The sequence below is a fragment of the Xiphias gladius genome, chromosome 9, assembly GCF_016859285.1.
Source record: "Xiphias gladius isolate SHS-SW01 ecotype Sanya breed wild chromosome 9, ASM1685928v1, whole genome shotgun sequence".
Taxonomy (NCBI): Eukaryota; Metazoa; Chordata; class Actinopteri; order Istiophoriformes; family Xiphiidae; genus Xiphias; species Xiphias gladius.
This window is the reverse complement of record NC_053408.1, coordinates 23,136,361-23,155,712: the sequence shown is the minus strand read 5'-3', so window position 1 is coordinate 23,155,712 and position 19,352 is coordinate 23,136,361. Positions and strand designations below refer to the sequence as shown.

Here is a 19,352-nt window from a genome sequence, read left to right as displayed (position 1 = left end):
ACGTAGAACCTATGATGTTTCCATTATATGAGACAGTGTCTCTTCTCATTAAATACCTTGTCTCACAGACACCTGGTTAGCCCTGTTTGGACCTGAAGCGCAAACCGGGGTTGTTAACTCTAGACACTAAATCCTGCAAACTCATAGACTACAGAGATGCCTCCCAAATTATTAGCTTGTCACACTGTCACTTCAAAGCAGATTAGACAATAGAGGCCCTTACTATGTTATATCCTGCCCACCAGAATGTGACTGTAAGATTTTGATTAGCAAATTTTTGTTTTTAATGCAAACTGAAAACTAGCAAAGGTAAATATCTGCACCAAGAGTAAGGAATGTTGGGAAATGTTTTATAGCTACAGCGCAGCTGGCATGCTCCTCTGCAAAAATGTAACTACACATCATGCAAACAGCACTCACAGATATACTAGTGTTTCTGATGCTGGTGGAGATTGGTGATAGTGAAAAAAATATGAAGAAAGTTGAGAAAGACTTGTCTTCTTGAGATATCTCCACTACAAACCTTCTGCTCACTGTGATTGCTGCTCTATATTAATAAATGAACCATAAACATGGTAATTGAACAGCAATAATATATTTAGTATTGAAGAAGGCAAAATGTAATTTTCAGATACCTGGAAGTAATTTGTGTGTAGCCAGCCATCACTCTCTTTCACAAAGTGAATGAAAGTCAATAAAGTTACTGTGAGGAAAGGGGCCTGATCAAAACAAGATATGTACAATACATGCATATAGCTTTGCAGTGGTATTATCAACAAGTGAAAGATCTGCTTTTCATCATTTTGACCTTCCCACCGTTTGAGTTCAATCATTTACATGATGCTGTCAAATAATTTGTATTTGATCTCACAGCTATGTTGTCAATACAATATTGTTTCATTGCATATATCAAATCAAACATTTTATATTTGAAATCAAATCAAATTTCCGACATTTTACACTATATATGGGTATTATAATGATATATAAGATGATATACATTTGTCAATTGCAATAATTCACACCAGTTACGGCACAATGTGCTGCAGTGCACTGTAGTAAGCCAAGATGATAAATAGACCTTTTGATCTTTGAAATGTAAGGGGTGATTGCACACAGGGCACTCATAGGCTACCCTGTAATGATGACGATGTCACTAAAGCACCGCTAAAGCACCAGCTAATAATAATGTGTATAATGTAATACTGTTTCACAATTTTAAAAAGCCCTCTAAATGTGTTTGAAACGCAATTTTACTTGAAAATAAAGAAGTTAACACTCTTAGAAACATTTTTTGGACGTATCAGCAATGACTAGTGATGCAGTGGATTATTTCTGAATAAATTCTTGCTGTCTCTAGAAAACCTACTCTACCAGACCCAATGATGGAAACCCATATTTAATTTGGTTCTACTGACAACCCAGTTAGTAGCTGGTTGGAGTTCACATGGCCACTACATTTTGAGATTTAGTAGCCAATGTGGGTTACAGACCAAACCGTAATGTTATCATCTCTTGTGGCCTGTAGTCCTCTTTACAGTCATTTCTTACCATCAGCTTCTCTGCATCAGCACGGACTTTGAGGAGCTCTGTAATGGCATCCACAAAGCCTTGATGGTGGAAATTGCACATCTTTTCAATCTCACGGTCATGGTTCCTTATCCTGGCATCCAGCTTTTCCATGAACCGCTTATGGGCATTGGGCTGGTCATCGTAAATAGACCTGAAAGACACAAACGAGGTGAACACACGAGAGAATTAGGAACAGGAAAAAAGGGAGATAAAGCAGGAAGGGAAAGATGGCAAAATGGAGGAAACAACTGTCAGAACAACTGTTAGAATGAAAAGGATTTGCTCATATGTCACTTTGCATGTCCAACTGCCGCCTGGAAAAGCTGACACACTTTTGCATGGGGTACTGCGGCATGTGATCCAGGTTGGTCCATATGTGTTATGGTGTATTGTATTTACAATATGAAGGTTGAAGGTTTTTCATTAAAAAAATAGCCTTTCTAAGCTCTGGCTCTTTACAAATATTATCATCGCTTGAAATCTTGTTTAAGCAGTTATAATGCAAGAGTAATAACTGACTTTGTTTACAATTTAAGGTTCCATTTCAACTATTTTACAGATGTCTCTTTTATAATGGCAGTATAAATGGTAAAAGCTTTCTGGGCCACAGGAGCTTTTGTTGTTGTAGTACCCCACTGGCCACTGTAACAATTTGGCTGCAAGACTAACTTTCCAATCTGTATCTCTCTAGTATCCCTGAAGCAACTTCTCAAAAGTGTGGCTATTCTTCACAAAAGACAGTACTGTTACAATACAGTTATGAAGATTTTAATCACTGAAACATGATAACAGAAGTACATGCAGGGAGATTGATGATCTAACATGGCTAAGTACTGCTGTTGTTGGGGGCAGCTTTGGCCCCAGGCGTATGTGTGCCAACCACTTATACAATCAATTGAAATCTACTGAAGAGAGACATAAATGTTTTCTTTGTCGTGGACTCAAGACAAGAGAACAGTAACTTAAAGGGACCATATTATGCTCATTTTCAGGTTCATCCTATTTTTATATCAGGGGTCTGCTAGGAAATGTTTACCTGCTTTAATGATAATAAAACACATAATTTTTCTTGTACTGTTCATTTCTGCAGCACCTCTTTTAAGTCCTCTGTCTGAAGCAATCCATTTTAGCTCCTGTCTCTTTAAGGCCGCCCTCCAGAAAAGCTCAGTCCTCTCTGATTTGTCAGCTCCCAGAACCCTGAGCAGAAACCACCCAACAACTCCAAGCCATGTTTCTGGTCTTCTGCATCCACCATCTAAACTAGAATGTGAAGACCATTTCTATTGTGAATATCATCACAATAACTGCTTATAAACCACACACTAAACAACTGCATATGTTCGAACAGGTGTTTGACTCAGTCAGCAAGAAATGATCAATATTGGCAACCAAGATGACAGGTTTCCCTGACATTTTCTTCATATAAATACTGCTATTTATGTTTTTCTGTCACATAATGTTAGGTTAGTATTTATGTATAAACTCTCCGAACTATAAACATACACTCTAGTTTTATGTTTGTTTTTACAAATACATCTGTGAGAAATGACCTACGGAGGTTAGTTACAAGATTGTGTGATAATAGATGCTATATGTTTGCATAACAATGCTGGACGCTTAGTAGTTTTTATTTTTAATTCATTTTTAGTGTTTAGTGTTTTAGTCTGATTCAATGCTCAATGTAAAGTTTTGTTTCAACTCAGATAGTTAAGTTGAAATAAAACAGAGAGAGAGCAAGCGCTCTCACACACTGTGATCTCAGTGTTAGGAGCGAGCTAGTTTAAAAAGATTAGTTTAGAGACTTGGTTGTAATCTTATGCTTCCTGCCTTCATAATCCTTTGCCTGCTCACCGACTCACAGGTTCTCATTCCCTCTTTGCACAGATACTCAACCACAGCTTCTCTCTCCCTCTCTTTCTGTCTTACAACCACACCTGTATACTGTATAGTCTCACCAATCTAGCGAGGATTTATCATTCATTATTCAGTCAGTAGTTTTGGTTGTATGGTTGATGCTTTTAGTGTGTAATAAACCCCTTTTATATTTCAATAAATGGTCATAATTGTTGCTCTTGCTGTAATAATATTTGAAGCCTTCCTTTGAGAACAAAGTACTCCAACTGCTTTCATTGCATTGTTATTCCATCGGTTATTAATCTTGTCGTAATATAACTATTACTAAATTTAAACTCATAATTTTGCTACATTTTCCCTTTATTGTGATCATTTTAATTATTAAGAGTCCAAAATATTGCCCATGTCAACATAACTGAATGTGGCATTGCTGATCTTACAAACTTACTTCCTAATGTACTTATATTCTTATGTATATCACTGCAAAATGTATGCTTTCTTTATGCTTGGTTCGTCAAAACTTCAGATTATTTGCATAATATCCTTTCAAAATACTGCAGATAATAATGTCTAAGTTATATTGTGATCAGTCGGCATTGTAATAAAGTTTGATTGTCAAACATAGAAATGTCTGTGCTTCTTACAGAGTCACTATTTAATACTTGTAGTAAAGGATTACTAGCTAGCTATTTAATTATTATTTAATAATTCTATAATTGTATTTCACATTTTCCTAGCAGGGATGTTAAATTGTGTTTTTTTGATCTTTTCTACATGCCTGAAATCAAATAAAGCCTTTCAAATCACCTCTTTAAAGAGTGTAATTACAAAAAGCCTTGTGAAAGAAAATTATACATTTCTGTAATACCATAGGACCCTTACTGATTAACTTACTACTAAATTTGAAAATTGACAAAACCTTTATTAATAATAAAGCATTTTATTTATAACAAATGAAATGAAAATACAAATTGGACATATTTAAGTTAAACTAAGTATCCAAAGCCATAACTTTTATGTACACTGTCTGGTCCATGTCCTCCAAGTGGGTAAAGGTTTTCATATAAACTGAATCTGTGTCATCTGGAGCTGGAGCTCTCAGTGCAGAAAGTCAGAGTGGTCATCCTGATATGTCTTCCAGTGGATACCCAAAGACTTTATTGATGATGCTGGCTGCTTTGTTTTCTTCAGGCCGTTTACTTGACAAAAGCATGAAACCCGCTCAGCAATAACTTCCCCCTCTTATGGTCTCTCACACTGTGAGGAGTGTCTGGTCAGTCCAACACCTCATCAAACACGAACTTCATCAGGTCACTCAAATAATCTGACTGGCATTATACATGCTGGTAACATGCTGTAGTGCTGTTCAGGGATCCTGCTATGATGTACTGTAAGGAGGAAAAATTAGCTTTATTTTCACAAGCTATAGCCTCTTTTAAAAAACAAAGATCTTATCAATACATTAATCAGTTCGCACATTCTGTGAACACAGTTCACTTTAACACATACTGCACTATTAAGTTGTGAGAAACAACTTAACAGGGCAGCAGGGTGTGGTGACAATGTAAGAAAAAGTGGGGGCACATCTAATGTCTAATGTTTAAATGGGTTGAGCTAAAAATTCTTCATATCAATCACTAATGAAAATGTGCTAATGCTACACCACTATTGTTTCAGAAATGACACTATAGCAGTAAGAATCAGTATATGCACCTGGACAGTGTTATCTGACAAAGAAACATGAAAGACAGGTTTTTAAGTAGTTAAATGTTATGGCAGTAAAGTTGGATCAGCAGCAGCACACCAGAATTAATTGAATCAACAGCAACATGTCGTTAGCCACTTTACATATTCATATAGACAGCCTAAAATTAACCACCAGAGGTTTCATGCTCCCACAGCGCTGTAATGTTACTCCTAAATTGTTATTTCTAAACAGGGCCGGTACAGTTAGGATGAGACTCCTGGATCAGAGCTAACGTTACCCTGTTGGCAATATCAATAGCTACATGCTAACCAGCAGCTTCGGCTGCTGTTGGTGGGCGGATGAACAAAAGGGGGAAGATTGGCCTCTATTTTACAATGTGAAAAGACTGACAGGAGCTTATAAACATATGAAACTCACCGGCAAGTTAGCAACTTAGTGTTAACAAGCTATTATCTTTGCAGATACAGTTCTGTGTCAACACTGGGATGTAGTGTCCCAGTCTCCCGGTCAATTGGTTGGTCGATGTGCTCTTGTCCGACCACATTCTCATTGGTCGGACAATCGCTGGTGTCACTATCATACGGAGAAAAGCACTATTTCAATAGCCTTCCAGGATTACTCCAATAATTTTAGCAGTGGGAGGACAGACTATGTTTTGAAAACACTCTGATTTTTACAAAGCTGAACTTACCCAGCCTAATAGAGACTGCTAGGTCTAACTTATTTAACCTTTACTAAACGTTTACTTGGAGTCGGCTCCAAACTAATTGACACCATGTCAAAGAAGTTATCGGTGTGGCTGATATTTTTTTTATAACAGATGACCAAAAAGTCGAGTGTAAACTTTGCAAACAGCAGTTTACATATCACAGCTCAACAACCAACATGGCATATCATCTAAAAACGGTAGTCTAACTTGTCTATGTTAGGATGCTCCGTCAACTTTCATGTTTAATGCTATGAATGTATATTCCTCGATAGCTCTTGTGCTGGGATCATCAGTTGATACAGTTCTATTTTCAGAGATCTTATGAATATGGGCAGGTGCACGCTGATCAGCTCTGAGTCTGTGTTTACCATTTCAGTATAAAATTATTAGGCTAAAATGATTTAATATGCTGCAAATACTACTTTTTTGTGTTTATTTATAATTCATTAAGGATAATAAGGCTACCAGGCAGAGTGCACTCACTTGAGATAGCATGCAGATTTTTTTCCCCCGCGACAAATCAATTGAAATCATACTTACTCTTCAACCAGTCTAGCAACATTTTCTTTAGTTGACTAAAGAAAATGTTTACTAAAGTTGACTTTAGTAAACACAAACCTGCCACCACAGTTGTTCACTGATATGTCTAGTGATGTGCAGGCTGTAGATAATAAGCAACAAAGAAAAAAATTTTGGTGACACACTTACAGTTTAGGGCTCTGAAATCAACACACTGGCCCATTAAAGTTGGAACTGCCCATCTTTCAGTGGCAGCATAACCGACAGTCTTGGCCAGCCAGCTGGTGGACAGCAGTTGTTCAATCTAGTTGTGAAATGCAAAGTCCAGCCAAAAATGCAGGGGTTGTACTGCTGTATGAGGTCCAGAATTTACAAATTATGTCCACTGGTGTCTAATGTTGACTTCTTTACGCCTCAGCAACAATACAAAAGTTTAATAAAAAAAGTTTGGGTACCTCCCCTTTGACAGATATAACAGCTTGCAAACACTTTTTGTAGCAGCTAAGAGTCTTTCCATTCTTGAGTTAGGAATTTTAAGCCTCTCTTCCTGCAGATCACTTCAAGCTGTGAGATTTTTTTAGCCTATCTTGCAAATACAGCATGTTTAAGATCTACCCACAGATTTTCAGTGATCTTAAAGTCAAGTGACTGTGGGGGTTGTTCCAAAAGCTTCAGCCTTTTTTTTTTTTTTTTTTTTTTAAATAGTTCATGTTGGATTTTGAAGTCTGCTTTGGATCACTGACCTTTTATATAAGCCAGCCTCTTTTCCATTTCAATTTCTTGACTGACTGTAGAACATATGCATCCAGAATCTGCTGATACTTAGAGCAATCCAATCTTCCCTTTTAACAAGGTTAACAGTTAACAAATGCTTATCTAGATGTTGCTTTGCAGACTTCAGATGATAACTTTTGTGATGAGGTATCAGGTAGGATTTCCTTCTGATGACTCTTTCATGTTTGTGCATCAACGCTGCACAGTAGAACAGTGCACCACCACTCCTGTGTCAGCTAAACCTTCCTTCAGGTCCTGGCTGTGCCTCTGTGCCCAGCAGACTTGCACTTTTATCTTGAGTTTTCGTGGTCTTCCAGATCTTGGCTTGTCTTCCACAGTTCCCTTTAACTGCCATTTCTTGAGTCCACAGTTTAGACAGTGGAAATCTTATGGCGAAAGCACTTTGATATATTTTTATAGCCTCCCATGCTTTGTAGCATCAGTTAGCTTGATTTTAGATCCTTAGTCAGTTGCTTAGAGAAAGCCCATGGCCATTGAGTGTTACCACAAGGTTTGAATAGTCAGAGAATTTATTATCATCATAATTAATTGAAGGAGTGTTTTAAACAGTACTATAGACTCATTTGTATAGATAAGTGTACATGTTGTGTCTCTGTCTATCACCATAGGACTGTATTTCCAAGAAGCGAAGCTGGGTTGAAGAGAACAGTTTGGAACAAGACAGTGCAGGAGATGAGGAAAGAAAAGTACCTGCTCTGTGAAATGTCGCTCAAAAAAGGGGAGCTTGCCTTTAACACAAAGGAACAGTTCGATGAAAGGGTAAAAATGAGCAGGATGAGAAAGAAGGTTAAAAAAGTCATACTTAATCCATTCCATAACTGTTTTCCCCTTTTGACAGAGAATCTCCTTTTAATGACTTACTTATTTCGGGTTTCAAATTAGTCTAAATGCCCCTAAAGGGTTTGGCGGTATCTGCTTGGTTTACACCATAACAGAAGGGGTCAAAATTATGGTATTGTTTGGATAATCTGATTAAAACATCCCAAACACCCTTGTGTCAATTATGTAGAAAAGAAAACAGCTACCTTTGCCCATCCTATCTCACAAAAGCATTGTATAAGAGTGGAATATTTTTGATGTCTTCAGTCATAGTAACAATGCCCCTCTAATAATAACTATACTGTATACAGCACAGGTAAAAATAAGCATAAACCATTGAACTTTAAACTTGTTCTGACTATAATTCCTATCGGTAATAGTAAAATTTAAGGACCAAATTCTTTGCTGCATCTCATTGTACAGAGAAGGCCTTACCATGTCTTCAGTTTAAACTTCCTTTTGTTGTTGTAAGGTTTTAAAGCATGACTCACTACTGGCCATCAGGAATCAACAACAACCATCTCTGTGCACACATTAAGCCTTTGGTTTTGAGTTCATTATCTATGACTGTTCAGGTAAAACTCACACTACAAATAACTATACCAGATGCCCCCTTTCAATGTGCACACACAACATGCCATAACACATGGCCAACACCTCCTTAAGACAATTTGTGATTGGTACTGTATGTCTGACCTGTCATACTGAAAGTCACAATCACTCATTATTGGTGGATAATGAAAAACAGCACTGCAAAAACACTTAGAACCAATACTACACTGCAGTAGTGGGTAGGTCCACAGAGAGGTCCATGTGGCCAATTGTTTGCACATTACTGTAAAGAACCCAGCTTTATATCACTACTGGACATTAAACAATGAATGAATAATGAATTATTCTTAGGATTTCTGTAGTGTAAGCAAAGAAAGAAGTTTTGATTAATTTTGATTGCATAATTAGACTACTTAATAAAATTACTTGAATATACTATACATCTTTGACTGTTTTTTCCTCTTTTTTGTTCATATGCAAGTAATATACAGGTTATTGAACTGTTTTGAGTTTTTATTTGTTTTCAGTAAAGGTTGAAAGACTGTAGCAGGGACATAATGTGAGAAGTGTCCAGTGTGTATATTTACTATACATGTGTCTTTGAGCAGACAGTGACTCTTGGACTGTGCATTCACCAACAAGCCTTCAGAATAAATGGATCACATTTGGGCACAAAGATGGACAAAAGACCTCACTCTAAAGCCATAGAGCTGATTTAACACCAGGGATACAAAATAAAAACATGACAATATTAACCTTTAATTTTAATATACTACTGATATGGGAAGGGTTAGAAAATTATGAATGAGGATTCCAGACTGACAAATTCTGAGCCCATGGCCTACACTACTGACATCACCATTCATTTCACCTGGAGTAACAGCTCCATCTAGTGAAGCTAAAGCAGTGAAATGCTACATTCAAAAATTGTTGATAAATAGTATGCTCTTTATGTAAATTAATAGGGTTATTTTGTGATTCTGATAATCTCTTCATTTGTGGATTTATGACCTAACATTTACTTAAAGTCAACCAGGAGAAAACAGAAGTCCTAATTATTGATTCAAAAGGGAAAAGAGGGAAACTGTGCCTACAGCTTAGCACACTATCCCAGCACATTACACCTTAGGCAAGACATCTGGGTGTTGCCACTGAGTTTTATGAACCCTGTCATATATAAGGAACAGGATGAGATTCTGTCATTTAAAGACTAACAATTTATTGTTATTTAGGAGGCATCTGTAACAGGCAGATTACAGAGATACTTCAGTCTGGACCAAAGCAGCAGACCAACTGACCGACACACCGACATTGCCAGCCCTAGAGCCATGCCAGTAGCATGACTTAAAATTCACCCTTTTTAGACTTTTTTTTTTTTTAAATTAATTAATTTTTTTTAAACATAGAGTCTGTTATCACTACTCTACTACCATTTATTCTGATTATATACAGTACATTTCATTCAGGATATGATATAGTTCTCTTATAAAAAAAATCAAAAGCCTTTAAAATGTATTTATATTTTAATAAAATCAAGATTGGATAATGAATAGATTATGTTTTTGCATGAGCAGTTGCTTATTAATTTCTTTATATAAAGAAGGCAAATATTAAGAATTCAAGGTAAATGTGTGACATTTACCTCCAGTTCTCTAAAAAAAATATCTTGTCTGGCAAATTAATTTCACAAAGATTCTATAAAGACTGCCTTTTATATGAAGGAGAATGTTTAAAGGAGCATTACAGTCAGATAAAAATGAATAATAAGGTCTTCCAGGATTTCGCAGGCTTTTTTTGGTTTATTGCAGCCTACATATATATATTTCATTAAAAATCACATCCAACTTGATATTTTAAATAAAGCTTTCACACTATGTTTAAACATTTTATTTTAGACTTTTTATTCCTAAACAATTTTCTTTATCTCTCTCCCTCACACACAAACGTGTGTGTGATAAAGCACGTCTCTATCAGTTTGTGAATTAAACTACAATAACATTACCACTAACCCTGCATTATTAATCTAACTCACCTTGATTCTTTCAGCACTTGCAATAGATCTAGATGCAACAGCCTCTGTTGTGGTGACTGGACTTGTCTGTTGTCCACACATTTAAGCCATTCTCCGGGTGTCTTTTGCTTTAGAAAAGTTTGTCAGAAGACTTTCGTTTGTGTTCCACCACAACATTGCCCACGGTACAAAACAATTTACCCCTGCTTTTCTGCAGAACATCAGGGAATTGCCCTGCACAGTCTTTAACAGTAATTCTGAGTAAATGTGAGACATTCGTGTCACACGTCTGCATCTTCACAACCAGAAACAAGGAAGTTGGTAAGTGACGAACATGTGTATGGCTCAATATTTGGCACAGGGGACTGCTAAATCACAGGAAACTTCAATGATTGGTCAAATTAGTGGGAAAGTTTCGGCGACTGGACAAAGTTGCATGGTCGCGCACAATTCACATTGATTGGCTCAATTTGCGTTAGTTGTTGCAATCATGACATCGCGACATACTGGAGGGACTGAATAATGATAGTTTGAGGAAAAAAGGAGGATTTCTGACTGCAGCCAATTTTTTTATACGGATTCACTATGGATGAGTGAGTGACTATGCTCTTCTATAATGCTTTCATTACACATGTTGATCACTTTGTTCAGGTACTCCTGACAATATTACCCACAAAATCAGAGCTCATGATGTGTTGACTGCACAATGCTGTTCAACATGACTGAATTACAAAGTAAAAATCCATGTTTATCTTGGTGAAATGTTGGAGGTTTGGTGGTGAGCCAACTGCAGTAAGCACCTGTAACAAGTAACTCCCTTAATCAGCTAATGAAGACTCTGAAATTTCGTTGTATCAACTGCTAAAATCATTTTTAGCAATGCTAGCAGCAGGGCAATGTCAGTCTCTCAGTTCATCACTCTGTACCAGACTGTCATATCTCAACAACTATTTAATGGATTGCCATGGCTTTTAATACAGATATCCCTAGTGCCCATAGGCTAAATTGTAATGACTTTGGTGATCCTCTGACTTTTCCTCTGGCCCCATCATCTGTTCTATATTCTAAGTTGTCCAGTAATAACTTTGTGCAAAACGAATTAAATTCCCAATCAGCCTCAAACTTTGTGTTTAGAGCTAATTAGCAACTATTAGTATGTTAACATAATAAACAGGATAAACATTATACTTGCTTAGTATCTGTATGTTAATATTGTCATGCTAACATACAAATGCAAGGTGCTGCGGTGGCCAATCACATACACTTAGGTGTGCAAGCAAGTCCGTGCCTCCAACTGGACTTCCCGGTTCGTATTTCACCATCAACACACCCCAATCAATGCAGTCTAGGGCTGTGCAATATGGACCAAAAATCATATTTGGTATTTCTGGGCTGAATGGCGACAGAATAAATATCTCTGTATTTTATATGAAGTAAGGAACATTTGTAAGTCAAAGCCACATGTGAGATGCCACAAGCGCTTTAATCAAAATAAACATTATCAAAATAAAAGGCAAAGACAGTGTTTCCTTCCCTGTTTGAAAATATACAGCTGCAAAACATGTAAATGAATAATTATCCAGTGTTTTCCAAATTTACTTGTGGTGGTTGGTGGCGCAGCGTGTGACCGATGTGCATGCAGAGGACTCATGCAGTTTAGAGGGGGAGAGTGTAACCCAGGTTATTTTCTGTACCTTAACTATCCAGATGTCCTATAAAGCTTCACATGCAGACTTTACAATTTACAGGTTTTCCCAAAACCCTTCACATGCAGGTTTGGTAGACACTTGCTAGGCAGCTGCTTGTAAAGAAGCCTCTAGTCTCCACTCAGTTACTTCAGTGCATGCAACTCAGACAGGTGAGTAGCCAAGTTGGTATGAAAAGAGTGAAACAAGTCATTCTAAATTGATTTTATTTACCTGGGCAGGCCGCCCAAGTCGAGTCTATGTATGGGAAATGCCGATATCTGTGAGAATGCTCCTCCAGTTGTTTTCACCAACAGTAACAAACTGATTAAAATAGAGTACAGTCGTATGAAAAAGTTTGGCTCCCCTTCGTCAAAACTTCTGTTACTGTGACTAGCTAAGCAACTAAAAGATGACATGATCTCCAAAAGGCAAAATATGCAACATTTCTTTCATATTTTAAGCATGATTAGTTTTTTATTTCCATCTGTTAGAGTTTCAAAATAACAAAAAAAAGAAAAGGAAAAGGGCCCGAACCAAGTTTTGGCACCATGCATGGTCAGTACTTAGTAACACCCCCTTTGGCAGGTATCACAGCTTGTAAACACTTTTTGTAGCAGGTAAGAGTCTTTCAGTTCTTGTTTGGGGGATTTTCATCCATTCTTCCTTGCATAAGGCTTCTAGTTCTGTGAGATTCTTGGACTTGGTCTTGGTCTGGCATGCATTGCTCTTCTGAGGTATATCCACAGATTTTCAATGTTGTTTAGGTCAGGTGACTGTTAGGGCCATGGCAAAACCTTCAGCTTGTGCCTCTTGAGGTAGTCTATTGTAAATTTTGAGGTGTGTTTAGGATCATTATCCTGTTGTAGAAGCCATTTTCTTTTCATCTTCAGTTTTTTTTAAAGATGGTGTGTTGTTTATACATACATACCACATACCTTTGCTCATTGTGGCAAAAAAGTTCTATTTCAACTTCATCAGTCCACAGGACGCCTTTCCAAAAGGCATCAGGCTTGTTTAGATGCTCCTTTGCAAACTTCTGATGCTTAATTTTGTGGTGAGGACGCAGGAAAGGTTTTCTTCTGATGACTCTTCAGTGAAGGTCATATTTGTGCAGATGTCGCTGCACAGCAGAACAGTGCACCACCACTCAAAAGTCTGCTAATTCTTCCTAAAGGTCTTTTGCAGTCAAACAGGGTTTTAGTTTGCCTCTCTAGCAATCCTACGTGACTGTGGTTTCGCTAGATAGTAGGTAGGGACAGTGGGAATCTCGTTCATCCATTCATGCGCGTCACTAATTAGATGATGAGGCATTTGGCTACCTTAAGAGAGTCATAGTTCTCTCGGAAAGTTTTCTTCGTTTTCCAGACCTCAACTTGACCTCCACCATTCCTGTTGACATCAATTATTTTAATTTTCAAAGTGCTAAGCAGCTGCTTTGAGGAGCCCATGGCGGCTAATTGTTGGGATAAGGTTTGGGGAGTCTGAGTATTTTTTAAAGCTTTGAAATTTGCTTGACCTGGCATTTCCTAACCATGATTGTGAACAAGCCACAGCCTTAAAAAGCTAATTAATTTTTGTTGATGTTTCACCTTTAACGGTATGCCTTATGAGATCAGTTCATCTTCTACTCACTTAACTAATCACAGTAAAAGAATTTTTGACCTGGGGTGCCCAAACTTTTTCTTGCGACTGTACAATTACAATTTTCTTTGACAGCATGGACCGGCACTGTGACTCCTTCCATGCTGCAGGAGAACATGTGAGCGAGTGGGGCCAGGTTTGTGTGGAGATGCAAAAAAAATGTCATGGCTCTACAGAAGAAACGGGTTATGTAATGCAACATCAACCTATATCAATATAAACAGTACTCTGTCATCCTATATCTCGTTTGAAAATATATTTTTATACCTTAAAAAGTCCATACACTGCCCAACCCTAACACAGCCCCTTAAATAGTTTTAACACAGGTCAAATGTCTGTTTGAATTCAGCCTTGTCTTGTTTACCAATAGCTGCTGGCACTAACCTTGATGACAATTATCGTTATATTTCCTGTATTTTCTTCACAATAAAAGCCTCCCTGAAATTCACCCACTGGTGGGAAGCCTTTAATTTGAAGCAGAAGCAGCAGCAGGAAATGTTTGGTATGCATAAACAGTAATTTGACACGGCAACACATTAAATCTTTTCAACTGTGTCTTTGTTGAGTTCAGTACATATTTGGTCTGCACTAGTATGTCCTCAACTGAGCCCATGAACCAAGACAAGTCACGTCAGGATCTGATTCAGCTCAGGTGATAATTGATCAATCGTTACACTATGTGTAGTAATCAGTAAGTAATCAGAGCAGAACGCTGCAATCTAGAAAATGCGCCCAGTATAACACAGACCTCCCCCAAGGCCAATGTCAAACAACATACACCAGACAGAGTAAAAAATTTAAATTCATAGTATATGATCTGGATCTGCCCCAAAATATAATTTGTTCTTCCCTGGCCCATGCCCCATCCCTCCACCAAGTTTGGTGCAAATCGGTTCAGTAGTTTTTGCCTAATCCTACTGAAAAATCAATAAATCAACAAACAGACACGGGTGAAAACATAACCTCCTTGGCAGAGGTACAAACAACAATAACATTCTGAGATTTTATGCATTGGATGTAGAGGCTAACAATGCAACCAGTCAGTCAAGAGGAGAGCAGACAGCTGCCAGTCAAACAGCTGGCTGAAGTTTGTTTGAAAATCAACAACTGAACAAACTTTTTACCCTGTACAGTCTGCAGTGAGTTTAAGTGTAAGCTGAATACTGGTCAACTGGACTCAGCTGACTGCTGTCAGTACAGCAGGTCACTGACTAGGATCAGAGTTATTTTATTTCAGAGCACAAAGTCACAGTTCTGCCTCTGTCTGCTCCTCCAAAACATCCAATGAATCCACCATCAATCACACTGACTGAATACAGGAGCTGACTGTATAAATCTGACCACACCAGTTATACATTATATTCCTTTTATATTGTAATAAATATATTGTATATATATATTGGACCACACGGTAAAAATATTGTATGCGCAATATTATGATATTTTACGGCCATACTGCCCCACCATCGGCAAATTGAAACATATAAATAATTACAACAGCAATCTGTGTTAATTAAGCCTTTCTGTTTTAATAACTTCAAGTGGTGGTGCTAATGGTGCACTATCTAAGGCTCTGTAAGAGCAATCAAGGTTTATTATAGTTAATTTATTACTGCTGAATTTTTTGGTTGTGACATACCCAAATCATCAATTTTTGCAAAGCTACAAGGAACTGATTATAACAACAGGGGAGGTTATCACAGGTCATTTCTATTTAATTCCAGCAGTTTTTATTCCAGGATATCCTTTCACCAAATGATCAACAATGCTATTTTTCTTCATAGGTCTTTTTTCACAAGACTAAAGCTCCAGTCTTTCAATGCTGTCATGCTGAAGTGGTGAACCACTCAACACAAACTACAGAAAGACAGGCTGGAAAAGGGATGGCTACGTAACCTAAATAGATACATTAAGTTCATCCAGATCTAAACATTTCTGTTGGTCTACATATATTTATTTATACCTGTTTGCTGATCAGTATGTTTGTCTGTCTCTTCATCTGACTGCTTAAAATTTATGTGTAAGTGAATGTTTTGTTCAGGATTGAGCAGTTATTCCACTCAAGACAAACATACGGCATTTGTCTAAAACCATTTTATCTGGAACTCTAGGTCACCACTGATAAACATTCATGGAAATCTACTAAAGCACAGGTGTATGGAGCTCCTGGGCTGCTTACATACGCTTCACACAACCACCTACACAGAATTTAGTAAATGTAGCTTAAAATGAAATTCATGATGACCCCAGGGTCAATTGAGCACCCTGACTGTTCTGTTATAGATTTAACGGTAAGACTGTTGAGAATACAGACACACTCTATATACGTTAGACATTATTATTTTCTGGTTTCCAAAATCATCAGTAATTGCTAGCAGTCCTACTGCTTATCTTTCTCTGTCTCTCCAGGTCAATTGCACATATTTTCTCTCATTCACCCCTCTTAATAAGAGTGAGGTATCAAAACTCCTGACTGGTAGCTGTCCTACAGCATATGTGGTGAAACCCATTCCCACCAACCTCTTCCAAGCCATGCGTCGAGCTATTGTGCCAGCAATCACATCTGATAAATGCTTCACTGGCTTCGAGAACATTTTTAACCACATTCAAACAGCCTCGGGTAACACCTCCGCTCAAAAAGCTTTCATTTGACCCTACTCTATTTGAGAACGATTGACTAGTTTCCTTACTTCCATTCTTATCTAAGGCTATCGAAAAGGGCAGTTTTCGAGAACGTCTCAAAATTCCTCTCAATGCCCTCCTTGATCCAAATGAGTTGGGCTTAAGACCAGCCACTCCACTGAAACAGCTCTGTTGTCTGTGACAGAAGCCCTGAGGGCAGCCAGAGCTGCATCTTAGTCCTTGGTCCTTGCTAGATCTTGCTGGACCTTGCTGGACCTATTAGCAGCCTTTGACACAGTGAACCATCGCATCCTAACTCTGATATGGGTATCTCGGACAAATTACTTTCTTGATCTGAATCCTATCTCACTGGGCATTCCTTCAATGTTTCATGGCAAGGACATATGTCCTTACCCCATCCCCTCCCCACAGGGCTGCCCCAGGGCTCGGTGCTGGGGCCTTCACTTCGCAATATACACCACCACCGCATCTTGCATTCAGTAATGTTCTGTCTTCTTGGGTTCAATTATCTGCTCGCAAGGCTTCTCGTATCACTGCTACACAGAGGACACCCAATTATACCTATCATTCCGGGCCAGATGATACCACGGTCTCTGCGCTGATTTCAGCATGTCTCTCATACATATCCACATGGATGAAGGAATGCAATCTTCAACTAATCCTCTTTAAGACTCTTGGTCATCATGGCCAATCAATCTCTCAATCACAATATCAACATCAAAGCTGCCTCTTTATCTCTCACCCCAACCAAGGTCGCCTGAAACTTCGGTGTCATGTTCGATGGCCAGTTATCCTTCTCTGACGTTTGTTCCACTTTGCACTATAAAACAAAAGAAAAACCAGGCCTTACCTGACTACGACTACTGCAATGCCCTACCAACAGGCCTCCCTTCATGCAGTGAAACCCTTACAGATGGCCCAGAATGCAGCAGCAAGTCTGGTTTTCAATCAGCCTAAAAGGATACATGCCTGCTGCTCATTTACCTCCACTTGCTACCCATGGCCGCCCATATCAAATTCAAGTCACCAATGCTTGCCTACAGAGTGACTTCTGGGTCTATACCCATCTACTTGACCTCAATCATACAGGCTTATGCACCTTCTTGGACAGTGCATTCCTCCAAGGATAGTCTTGACTGGCATTGTCATCTCTGCACACAAGGCAATCTCAGTCAAGACTACCAAATGCTATCAGAGCAGTGGCGTCCCTCTATATCTTCAAGAATCTCTTGAAGACTCACCCCATCCGAGAGCACCTCCTTTCCTAACACCTCTAACACCCTAACATGCCTCAATAGCAATTACTGTGCGCTTTTAGTGCACTTGTCTGCCTGATCTCCTTGCACTTTGTCTTTTGAACAGATCTAGCACTTAGTGCTTACTTAAAGGTCTCCTACTGTACTGAAACTTAAGTGTTGTCCCTCACTTGTAAGTCACTTTGGATAAAATGAGTAAATGTTGTTCAGATGTTGATTTAGCCACCTGACCTGTCGCAATACCATTAATAAGAAGCAACTTGCATTCAGTAATGTTCTGTGTCTGTCAGTTATGTTATCTGATATATGAAACAGATTTATGGGGTAAATTAATTTACAATCCACCAAGTAACAGACAAGAGGAAGCAACAAAATAGCTGGTGCAAAGTAAACATGCAGGCAGCATGCTGACATTTATTAAAAATGTAAGCTAATGTAACATTATCAAGTTCTGTCAATATGTGTACTGCTAATGTTAATATATTCAGTGGGCTGTCTTTCATGTTGCTATCAGAAGGAATGAGTAAGTTCCAGGTTTAATGTCGACAGTCAAACATCTAAAATTCCCCTTTAAATGTTCGCTAAAGAAATATTACTGCGTTTATGTTACCCAACATTTTATCTGCTCCTCTTCAGCTAAGCCAAGATAATGAACAACATTTTAGTAAAAAGCTGCTTTCACACATGCACTGCAACCCTGAGCTTTTCTAGACACTACCAAGAGGAGCTGTATGTTTGAACGCCAACAGTTGAATCAGTTGAACCGGACATTAGACAGAATTTACCCTGCCAGCTCCCTAGTACAAAGTCCCTGAAATGTCCAAGTGAGCCGATGTGTGAAAAGACCAGGTCATTATCCGGAGAATTCACAGTGAGTGAGTTGGCATGTTGATGACATTACTATCAGGCCTCCTGTACACTCTACCCAGGCGCCACCCCTCGCCTAAACCAAACAGAGTTTTTCCAGTGGCTGTGAACACGTCTCACACGGACAACCTCCTGTTTGCTACATGTGTGAAAAAGCAACTCCGGGCAATCTCCGGACCTGATTATCCAGACATTGTCTGGAGTTCATATGTGAAAACAGCTGAAGTGAGTGATTCCAGCTTCTGAATCTGTTGCTGCTCAGTAATGGAAAGAACAGGTAGCTGTGGTAATCTTAGTTGAACAGGAACGAGGAGCAGCTCTGTTCAAACGGCCAGAGTTTGGAGAGTCAGCCTGTTGCAGAGCAGAGTCACATGGACACTGTGTGTGTACAAGTTAACTCTGCCCTTTCCACTTAGCTCGCAACAAATGAAAGCAACACCTGTCATCATGGTAATCAATTAAGATCACGACAAGTATCAAAAGCTCAAAAGACATAAAAATTTTAGATGCATGACAAAAATGAGCCAAAAAATGTCACTGACAAAATCTACACTAAAATTAACAAGCTGTATTTATCAGCTGTTGTATTTATCTATGAAACCAGATGAAACTAATCAGGTAGTAAAAGGCCTGGATGACCCTTAATTTTTTACTTCTAAAGTCAGACAAAACTAAAGATATTGCACTTGGCCCTGAACTTATTACTTCAGTTCTACTG

At 38.4% G+C, this 19,352-nt stretch overlaps 1 protein-coding gene across 6 annotated transcripts in view; it reads right to left on the bottom strand.

Annotated features, from left to right (window-relative positions):
• exoc6 (exocyst complex component 6) overlaps positions 1 to 19,352 on the bottom strand; it is a 74,588-nt gene that overhangs the window by 40,849 nt on the left and 14,387 nt on the right. For all 6 annotated transcript variants that reach the window (XM_040134550.1, XM_040134545.1, XM_040134547.1 and 3 more), the window contains exon 3: positions 1,552 to 1,723. In XM_040134550.1, the coding sequence (XP_039990484.1) occupies positions 1,552 to 1,723 (172 nt within the window). The remainder of the gene's footprint in view (positions 1 to 1,551; positions 1,724 to 19,352) is intronic.